Consider the following 10,528-nt stretch of genomic DNA (forward strand, 5'->3'; position numbering starts at 1 on the left):
CTCCTGATTTATTTCCTACTATCAGACAAGATGGTTTGAGCTCGAGGATTGCGAGCTCAAAAAGGATGATATCGGCAACGTTACTTGTTGAGAGCACAGGCGAACCGAGGTTTCGAGCTCGCGATGGGTGAACAGTCTCGAAGGCGTGTGAGTCTAGTGTCCGAGCTCGTAAGTTGTGTGTGAACGTGTTTATTGTTATAAAATCTCTATATTTAAGGGATCAAATGTAATCTATTATTAAATATCAAATATCATGGGATTTATACGCGTACATAATAACCATGCGCGTTTATTTGCATTTATTTAATTGATTTGTATCATAACTCCCCAAAATCAGTGGGAAGATATTCGGTATACCACTCTATAAATAGAGTGGAATAATTCATTTGTAAGGACAGAGAAATTTGTATTGGAAAGACTCTACATAATTGCTTCCAGAAAGCTTTGAGAGAATTCCAACAAGTGAATAACATAGACTTGTGGACTAGACAAATTTTAACTGCTGAACCATGTAAAAAATTGTGTCTATATTGTTTGTTTCCTCTAGTATTTTTGTTTAATTGCTCTTCATTTCTAAGTTAACAAAAAATGGCGTCAACAACCTTATATTTTTTTCTTTGTTAATTTTTTATGAAAAACTTGTATTGTTGGAAATATTATAAGAAATTATAGAATTTCATAATGTGTTTTTTTTTAAATCTACTAACTCCGTAAAATCATTTAATTTAGAATAAAAGAAGACACATGCAGTGACACAAAGAAATTATCTTAATATCAATAACTATATTTTGAATACATAATAAATTTTAGGGTAAATGCCCATTTAGTATCTTGTGTTTTATCTAAATATAAATTTGGTACCCTCTGTTTTTTATAATTATCAATCGGTATCATCTGTTTGCAAAAACTACATAGTTTGGTACCCATGTGTTTAATGTTTTAATATTCCTATATTTCCCGTTATTTATTGATTTATTTGATTTTCAATAAGGGTGAGATGAGGAAGGTGTGGAACTGAGATGTTGATTGTTAGATTGGGTGAAATATGAGTTTTTATTTATTTATTAAATTAAAATTTAGGTTTAGTTAAAGTTAATTAATAAGATTTTAATTAGTTTTTATTTTTTTAATTTTTAATTTAAATTTTTTAAAAAAATAATTTTTCTTATTAAAATTATTTTAAAGTTTTAAATAAACAATTATTTTATTTTATGAATTTTGAAAATATTTTAAACTCATTTAAAAATAATAAAACAATTGAAAATCAAATAAATCATTAAAATGAGAATATTAAAAATTTAAACACACATGATACCAAGTTTATATTTCGATAAAACACAAAATACTAAATGAGCATTTACCATAAAGTTTAAAATAAAAATGACCCAACTAAATTTTTGACGATTGTAATTTTTTCTAAATCACATCCAAACATCTATAGTTTCTCCTAAAATTTCATGAGTAAAAGCTTGTCAAAGATGAAGCACACAAAAGCCATAGCCTCGTTATGAGATGGTTGATAGCAACTTTCTGTAGTCTCTTTGTGATAATAAATTCAAATTCAATGTTTGATTGATGAAGAGTATAAATACTAAGATTGGTTGAAGTTGAAGAGAGCAATATATTTTTTATTTTTGAAAAAACACACCAATTAATATTTTTAAAAATTATGCCGGACTGCATACATTAATTATTAATAATTAAGGGGGAAAATTTTATTAATATGATTTTTTTTTTTTATCTAAAGATATGATTATACTATATTTCTAACTTTATATTCTCATATTAAAGTTAAAAAGAAAACTATATAATATATGACATTTTAAATAATTAACAAGTTTAAGATTCTACAACTTAATGATGTAACTCTAACTATACTTATTATACACTAATTGTATAGGAATCTAAAAGTTATATATTTGAAAATCTAACAAAAAGCCATAAAAATATAGCAAAAAAAAATACTATACTTGAAGAGGGTACATATAGGAAAAGATATAGTCCTAATATCCCAAATTAATTATAAAATTATGGTTGAAAATATACCCCTAATTAATATAAATTCCTTCAATTCAATCCTGCAAGGGCTGTTTAATTTGGCTATATGAACGTCCAACTTATGCATATATACTCTTATAAATCATATATAATTTGCATGCATGAAAGCGAGTTACACGTGCCTCAAAGAAAGATTTACTTTTTTTCTCGGCGCCAAAAAATATATATTGCATTGTTATCGTTTTAATTTTTAATATGATGAGTTGTAATATTTCTTCCTTTTTATATATATTTATATATATATATGGAAATTTACATAATACATCTAATTTCCCTAAACAATTATATTTTTACGGATTGATAAATTTTTTTTTCTATTCAATTTTATGATTTTAAGAAAATGTTTATATTTTTACGTGTTTGTCTATTTTTTCATCTTTTGTATTGTTTTTTAGTTATTTAAGTTTATGTGTAGTTATTTTTATGTTTTTCTAGTTGTTTAAGTTTCTATACAGTTGTTCTATTGTTGTGTTGATGTCTAATTTATATTTATTTATTTTCACATATAAATTGAATTTTGTTTTTATTAAAATGTGTTAGTATGCAATGAGTTAATTTCTAGTTGTTGTCCAATTATTTTTTTAGTTGTTATTTAATGTATTAGTATGCAGTGGGTTGATGTCTAGTTGTCGTCCAATTTTTGTTTTTAGTTGTTTTTTTGGCACCATATTTTTGTAAATAAAAAACTTTGAAAATTATATTTTTGAAAACTTAAGGTAGTATATTTTAAAAAATAATTCAAAAAGGGTAAAAAAAAACATCAAAATATATATATTTTAAAAAACTCTTGTATATCTTTATACATAAAAAAAAATGTATTTAATAAATTATTGGTTTAACAATTTTTTATTTTTTCTGTTAATTTTAATAAAATATTCTTAATATTTACGAAATATTAATTTGTTCATTTAAAAATGAATAAAATAAACTAAGCTTTCAATTCACTCAAAAAGCATGCACAAGACAACTATAAGAAAATGGTATCTTAGCAAACTTATATAGATCCTAAAACAAGTAAAATACAAGGATTTTCAATAAATGAATGAATCCTATATATAAATATATGGATCCGATTCAATTGCATCTGTTTTTACTTGGAGAGCTTTAATAATATTTATTACAATTGAAAGTAAATTTATAAAAGTAGTTTATCATGATTGTTAAATAAAACTAAAATTTCCAAAATTAATGTTCATATATTGATATTAATAATAAATTAAATGATTTGTGTATATTCCTATTTTATTACTCCGTTTCCGTACCATCATTATTTGGTCGGCCAAGTATTTTTTCTTGGTACATGTGTATTATTCACTCATATACATATACATGTATTCTTATTTATATACATATACATGTATTCTTATTTGTAAGAATGATATATTAAAGAGTGTTGCTATTGGAAATTTAAAGTGTCTAATATTACATGAGGTGATACTCTATGATTAATTAGCAATAACCTATAATATTTATTAAATTCAAATAAGTGTGACTCGATATTAAATTATACTCATAACGATATGACACCTATTTGTGGTGTTGGACACCAATAAAGTCCCTTAGCATTACTTTATATTAAAGGTGCCTTTCTTTTGTCAATTTTGGTTTTTTTTTTTTTTTTTTTCTGGTTTTAGATCATTTACTGGTTAATGACTCCCATCACTTTATTGTAATATCTTTAACAACATAACTCACTTGTGAAGTAACAATTGGAGTAAAATGCTAGAAGTATTTCATATGTGAAGTAGCTATAGGAAATCGATGAGTTCTCTCCTACATAATCATTGACTTTTCAGAAAGATGCTTTAACTAATTATAGATCAATTTCAACCGATAATTAATAAGTACATGTGCAAATAAAGGAGAACAACAAAATTATTATAAACACGCCTCTTTTTTCTTATTGTATATCATAATACTTATAGGAAACTTATAGCAATTAATAGCATACATTACAATAAAATAATGCAAGTAAAAAGAAAAAGAAAAGAAGCAAAATGAGTTTACTCCAAAAGCGAAATGAGAATAAGAATGAGAATGATAAAAGGACATAGATTTGCTATGGCCTCCATTGCAAAGTTTCTTTCGCCCAACTTCAATGGAGTTTCAGATGACCTTCCTTCGATTAAAGTTTAATTGGATTGGGTGAAGGAGAATAGTTTCCCCCAATCAATGTGGATTCCAAGAAGAGATTAATTAGATGGATTCCAAGAAGAGATTAATTAGATTTTTTTTCTTCTCCATGAACAAGACTCTACCACCTTCACTTGGATGCAGGATAAAAGTAGTGATAATGAAAACCACAATAACTAGAAGCAAAAATACTTTGTATATGTTATGCCTCATACTAAAAAGTTTATTAAGCTAGAAATTGTAGGGATAGACAAAGAAGGTTTTTTTTTTTTTTTTACAATATTTGGTTTATGAAGAATTCGTGAAGATGCTAATGGTTTATATAGTAGGGCTGAACCCAAAAAAAGAGGATATATAATACTACCCAAGCAAAAATAGACTCAAAACTGCATGGAAGAATTTAAGTAACATAAGGATCTGTACATATGATTCTAAAATTTCGAAAGAAACTTTTATATAAATACACACATGAAAATTAGGAGTGAAAAACAGGGTGCACTTTCACCTATCATAACACAAAACAAATACTCAACAACTGAGAAAGAACTTGATCCTAAGCTTACCTTCTCTAGGAAAAGCTTTACTATTTAGTTAGATTTAGAAACCATGAAAATCCCAGAACAACTCCTCCTGAACAGGGATGGGGTGGTCGGTGGACTGTGAATGGTGATAATAGTGTCTCTTGCATAGCTTTGTCAAATAAAAAAAGAAACACACTGTCAAAAAGAATTGGAAAAAAATAAATCATTTAAAGTACCAAAGTTTCAAGAAAACAGGGCAGCAGCTACTCACATCATTCAAATACAATTAAGCCAATTGTAAATTTGGAATCTGAAATTTGTATGTGGTGGCAAGAGTTCAAATTTAGACCATAAAGATAAACTTACCATAATTGTAGTCTCAATGCAGCTCTTGAGGCCAATAGAGTTTAACTTTCATATGTGCACATCAAGCAAAGACTATCTAATGTTTCTAAGATTATGCAGAAACTGGTAAGGATTTCTACTGCCATAATTTGATCAGACCTGAAATGGTTTTAATTGATTGATACAGCATAAAGCATTGTTCTAGAATAAGAACACCAAGAAAAAAATATCTACTTATCCAATGCCTCCCTCAAGGTACTTTTGCTTTCAAATTTCAAAGTAGATGTTCATAAAATATGTTGACATCCATTCTGGTGAGCCCGGAAAGATACTTTTCAACTTCATCCCTGTTCCTACTGGTCACTAACTCTTCAAAATTCTTAAAGTTGAAGTAAAATTGATTCTCGCTCAAGCTCCAAAGTGAGATTTAAAGATAAAAAGCTTCTTTAAGTCTTCATATAGACCAAGAAAAGAGAGAATAAAAACCAAGAAATATTTATTTATTTATTTATTATTTTGAGCTTCAAAAATATAACAATAATCAGAAATAGGCAGTATGACCATGTGAGTTCTTATGCTATCGAAAAGATAAATCTGACTAGTGTTTTTCATGAGCATATAATGGCATTTTTACTCTTCTAAAATTGAGATGTCACATTACCTTAATTGAAAGGCTTTAGCTTTAGCCCTACTCCTCTAAAACTACCCAAGCCATAAAGACTTTCAAAGCTGCATAGAAGACTTTAAGTAGCATAAGAATCTGTCAGTACAGAATCTCAAATTCTGCAATAAATTTTTTATCACCAATAGCTTTTTACCTCTTTACATGTACATCTCACAGTGTTCAAATTTAGAAAAATCAATAATGAAGAGCCTGAATAAAGCTAACTATCATAAAAGCTTGTCAAGGACCCAAAATCAAGTACAAGAACTCCTGAGTCTTTCTTCTCTGCTTCGACAAAGTATGATAAACCTTCAGAAGCATAAATTTACAAGCCATTTCTATGTATTATTATTGTTCAAAACTACATTTCAAATGCTGTAATATAATTAAAAACTACCTAAACTTATAATTGATTCTTTTATAACCTATTATGCTATCATGCAATCACAACTCATCAAAGCAGTTCCTTATACAGATTGGTTTGAGGACTCTGACCTGATGGTTGATGTTATGCTTCTTCCAAGCAATTATCCCTCTCTGTTTCACAAAGTGAAAAATACTTGTAATAATGCAAACTATATAAAATAATTTAGAGACAATTAAGTGGTAAAATACAATACCTCCATTTGTTGTCATATTATAAGCTTGTAATACATACAACCTCATCTTTTCTCATCATCATTTATTAATTTAAGAGACAAACACATTCAAAAGTTCTTCTCAATTACTATAAATATTTCACTTATGTCAATTGTGACCTCACACTCTCACCTCATGTGTTGTGCTCTTTAATAACTCTTCTTCCTAAAGAAGTAGCGTAATATTACAGTGACAAATATCAGTGAGAAACACTACAAAACGAGCACTAGCTACATAAAGAAAATCACATCAGCAGTTAAGGTGGATACACCTCATTGTAATTGTCAATGACTTTATTTCAATCATTTTTGGCTTGATCCATCATTTCAAGCTCATCTAAAAAAATTACAGCAATAATATAATGAAAACAAAACCTAGAGGAAGAGAAAGAAACATACTTAGATGACTACATAAGAAAGTAGTAGCAATGATGAGGAAAATGTTACAAGGAGCATACGAAAGCTGAATCTTCCGGTGATTAGATCGGCGGCGAGGTCACCACTGGCAGGAAGAAGACCAGCCAGAGAAGATAATTTTTCGTTCAGAGACAGAGGGAAAGTTTTTTTTTCTGACAGAAGGTCTCGTTTACTTTCCCTAAAGTGATAACCTTATCATATTCATAGACCCAATATTCACGAACCGGTGGAGTTAGTTACTGGCCCAATTCCTCAACAATGGAAGTTTTTGAAAATGTTGTAGTGAATATTATTAGCCGCGGCAGAATAATAACAGCGGCTGCTCCCGCCGCTAATACTCATGTATATAGAAATTTTTTTGCACAAACCCTCATTTGATCCGCCTCTCTTCTCTTCTTACGATTTTGCAGCCGTCTGAGAAAGAAGGTAACTCATCCATTCTATTTCTCTACTTTTTATCGTTCTTTCTTTCTTCTTCTTCCTCTGTACGAAACTCACCGTTCGTTATCATTCTCAACAACCACGTCTGGGAATCAGATCGTGCAATCCCAAGAAGCCAAGTGAGTAAACCCAAACCCTATTATTATTATTATTATATTTTTTTTCAGAAAAATAAAAGACTAGGAAAAATATGGGGAGAAAACTTGAATCTTTCGACTGGGTATTTGAGGGGGAAGACCCTTTTCTCAGATTCCCAACTTATAGTCTTTTTCAGTGACCAAGGGTTTGTGGTGAGGTTGGTTGTTGTTTCTGACGTTGAATTTTGTGATGACCAGGTTGATCTGTTGGTCTTCATTGACTGTTCACTCTCTCGCTAACGCTCTCAAGCAGGTAAATTAATTTGACTCCCTTCTTGGTGTTTGTGTTTTGTATTGTATATATAATTTATGGGCCTTGATCTGCATAACTCTCTTGGGTTTTTATTGAAATACTTTCAAGAACCATAAAGTTGAAAAATCCAAGGAGTATCTGCTTCTTTTTTAGCTATGTGAGGTCGCTTATTTAGGCTTTTTATTCTATTTCAATGTTTCAAAACCTGTATTTGATATTTGTTACCAAAGTATTTTGGTGGTCTTGTTGTGGGTTGGGGGAAGATCTCTTTGTTTTTGTAATTGTTTCCCTTTTTTGACTGCTTGCTTTGTGATTGAAAATATGCTATTCTGGAATTAGAATCCGAGTTAGCATTTTTAAACTTTTTTTCCCACAAGAATCAGATAAATTAGAACAACAAAGGCTTTTTTACAGATAGAAATAAGTCAAAACTAGTTTCTATATATTATGGACATTTATGGTTTATGTTATTTGTGTTAAATATTATGTATTTTTTGGACAGTATTTGTTTTGATTTGTAGGTTTAAGATTTTTGGGTATGTTATAATATAGTCGGTATAAGATTTTTGGGTATGTTATAAGATTTCATGAAATGTCGGTAGAAATTTTATACATTTTAATATAATTTAATTACAAATAAAAAGTTTGTAAGAAAAGTTAAAATGGATAAAAATAATTTAAATTTAATAATGGTTATATTACATTAAATTAATAATTAGTTTAATATTTGAAAAACAAACTAAATTTAATTATAGTAATAAAATTAATAATAATAAAAAATGCTGGTATTTATTAAAATTATTAAAAATAAATAAATTATGGTAGTTTAATATAAATGTAATCATTATAAATAAATTTCGTTTATTTTACAATTATTAAATTATATTTATTAATTTGGTAATTATAAATTAAAAAACAATTTAAGTTTGTTTAAAATTAACTATAGTAATAATTAAGGATAACTTAATTAATTTTATTATTGCAAAATTAATGAATTAGGAAATAAATGTGTAAAATTTAAAAAGGTTTTATAATAAATTATCATAAATAATTTGTGAAAAATGAAGTCATTATAAAATAACACAAGTTATCATAAAATAACATGAGATAAATTTATATAAATTTTACCATGAATAAAAAAAATATATATTTGTTAACTATAGTAATAATTAAGTAATAAGATATCATAAAACTCAAGTTTGACCAGGAATAGCACTTCTCATAAGACGTCATAAAACATTTAAAATAATAAAACTTTTTAAAATGATAGGATTATGACACTTGCTCTTTTTTCTTTCATTTCTTATACTCTCTTATATCACTGTAGATGGTGATTGATAAGTCTTGGACAACATTGAGAAATCGTAGTTGTCAAGAATATTAGAATGGTCTACAAGCTTTTTTGAGGATGGCGTCGGAACATAAGGATTCTGATGGAAGAATTAGGTGCCCGTGTGTTAGATGCATAAATAATAGATTGGAATCTTTGGATGTTGTGCAAGCACACGTATTCGATAAGGGTTTTCATCAAGCTTATGAGAAGTGGATTTATCATGGCGAGGAGGAAGAAATTGTTGCCAATGAGGTGGTTAATGAGAATGAAGACGATGAGATGATTCATGTTGTGGAAGACTCCCTTTTACCGACAACTGAGGAAGTAGAAACGGATCCCGGCACGAGTCAATCTCAACATCAGAGTGAAGGGTCTGGTAATGAATCTAGCATTGATTCGTCCCCGGCCGATCAACACGAGATACTAAATAAAGTACTCGTGGAGAAATCTGACTACCAAAAAGGTGTGGGTTATAGGGTGAAAGGGAAAGGGAGAATGTCAACCTCCAGCTCTACAAATCAAAGTCAGTCCCCAGCACATACTGCTCCTACGCCTCTTGAAGATATGACTACTATGGCTCTGATGATGAAGGCAATGCGTGAGACGATTCAGATGATGACACCCCAGCAATCCAGTAGTCTGTATAACCCACAGTTTGACAGCTTTCTGCAGAGGTATTTGCCATCACAATCTGAAGATGGTACGTCTTCTCGAAGTAACACCGCCCATCCTGACCTTCATACACCGCCACAACAACAGTACCAGCCTCCTCCACAGTATCCGCCATATATGTCGTCGCAACAACCTCCGCAATATCAAAATCAGTACATGTTTGGACGCTCTTCCCAGTCTCATCCACTCTATTGTAACTTTACCGACTTTACAGGAGGATCGATGCAGCATCCGCAGCCTAATCTTAGGTATGGTGAGGTTAGAGGTCCGTCGCAGCAGCAACCATTTTCTAGGTATGGTGAACTTGGGGGCTCCTCGCAGCAGCAGCCATTTTTTAGATATGGTGAGTTTGGGGGCGAGTCGCAACAACAGGAGCAACCTTTTTTATCCACCCCGATACACCCACGACCACGGGATCAGTTTGGGGACCTCACGCTTGGACAATCTTCACAGCATCATTATATTCCTTCACTACCACAACCACTGCCACCGCCACCGCCACATCAGAATGTTGAAGATGAAGATAATTAACAAATTAACCTTAATGATTATATTTAGTTATTAGTTTATGTATTTTGACTAAATTAACAGTGTAATTATTTATTATGACAATATCGGTATTAGTTAGTTTGTTTGATAAATATTAAAATTATGTATTAATTTAAATGTTAGTTATGTTTAAATTAATTAATTGTTTATTTTATTAAAAATTATTATGAATTAGTTTTTAAAATATTTAAATTTAATTAATATTAATTTATATTGAAAAGTATAATAAAAAATAAAATTTTAAAAATCATAAGTAGCGGACCCCGCAACTAATAACTGCCGGTAATTAATCTTATTAATCGGTTTTGACACATACATTAGCGGCTGGGTTGTCAGTCTGCCGCTAATAACTCTTATTAGCGTCAAC

At 29.5% G+C, this 10,528-nt stretch overlaps 1 protein-coding gene and 1 long non-coding RNA gene across 2 annotated transcripts; one reads left to right on the forward strand and one right to left on the reverse strand.

The window, feature by feature from the left end:
* Nucleotides 1-4,536: 4,536 nt before the first annotated feature.
* Nucleotides 4,537-7,964, reverse strand: LOC133785371 (uncharacterized). Its single transcript, XR_009871412.1, has 3 exons — nt 6,759-7,964; nt 6,217-6,258; nt 4,537-6,030 (listed from the first exon to the last, which is right to left on the reverse strand). It is a non-coding gene; the product is annotated as an uncharacterized LOC133785371 (long non-coding RNA).
* On the forward strand, nt 7,563-10,240 carry LOC133785362 (uncharacterized). Its single transcript, XM_062224612.1, has 2 exons — nt 7,563-7,607; nt 8,935-10,240. The coding sequence occupies exon 2, from the start codon at nt 9,016-9,018 to the stop codon at nt 10,141-10,143; it is 1,128 nt and encodes a 375-aa protein (XP_062080596.1). The 5' UTR covers nt 7,563-7,607; nt 8,935-9,015; the 3' UTR covers nt 10,144-10,240.
* The last annotated feature ends 288 nt before the right edge of the window (nt 10,241-10,528 follow it).

Source organism: Humulus lupulus, chromosome 1 (genome assembly GCF_963169125.1).
Source record: "Humulus lupulus chromosome 1, drHumLupu1.1, whole genome shotgun sequence".
In the NCBI taxonomy this organism is placed as follows: domain Eukaryota; kingdom Viridiplantae; phylum Streptophyta; class Magnoliopsida; order Rosales; family Cannabaceae; genus Humulus; species Humulus lupulus.

Coding starts and splice junctions, on each gene's coding strand:
- LOC133785362 (XM_062224612.1), top strand. CDS start 9,016: ATGGCGTCGGAACATAAGGATTCTGATGGAAGAATTAGGTGCCCGTGT.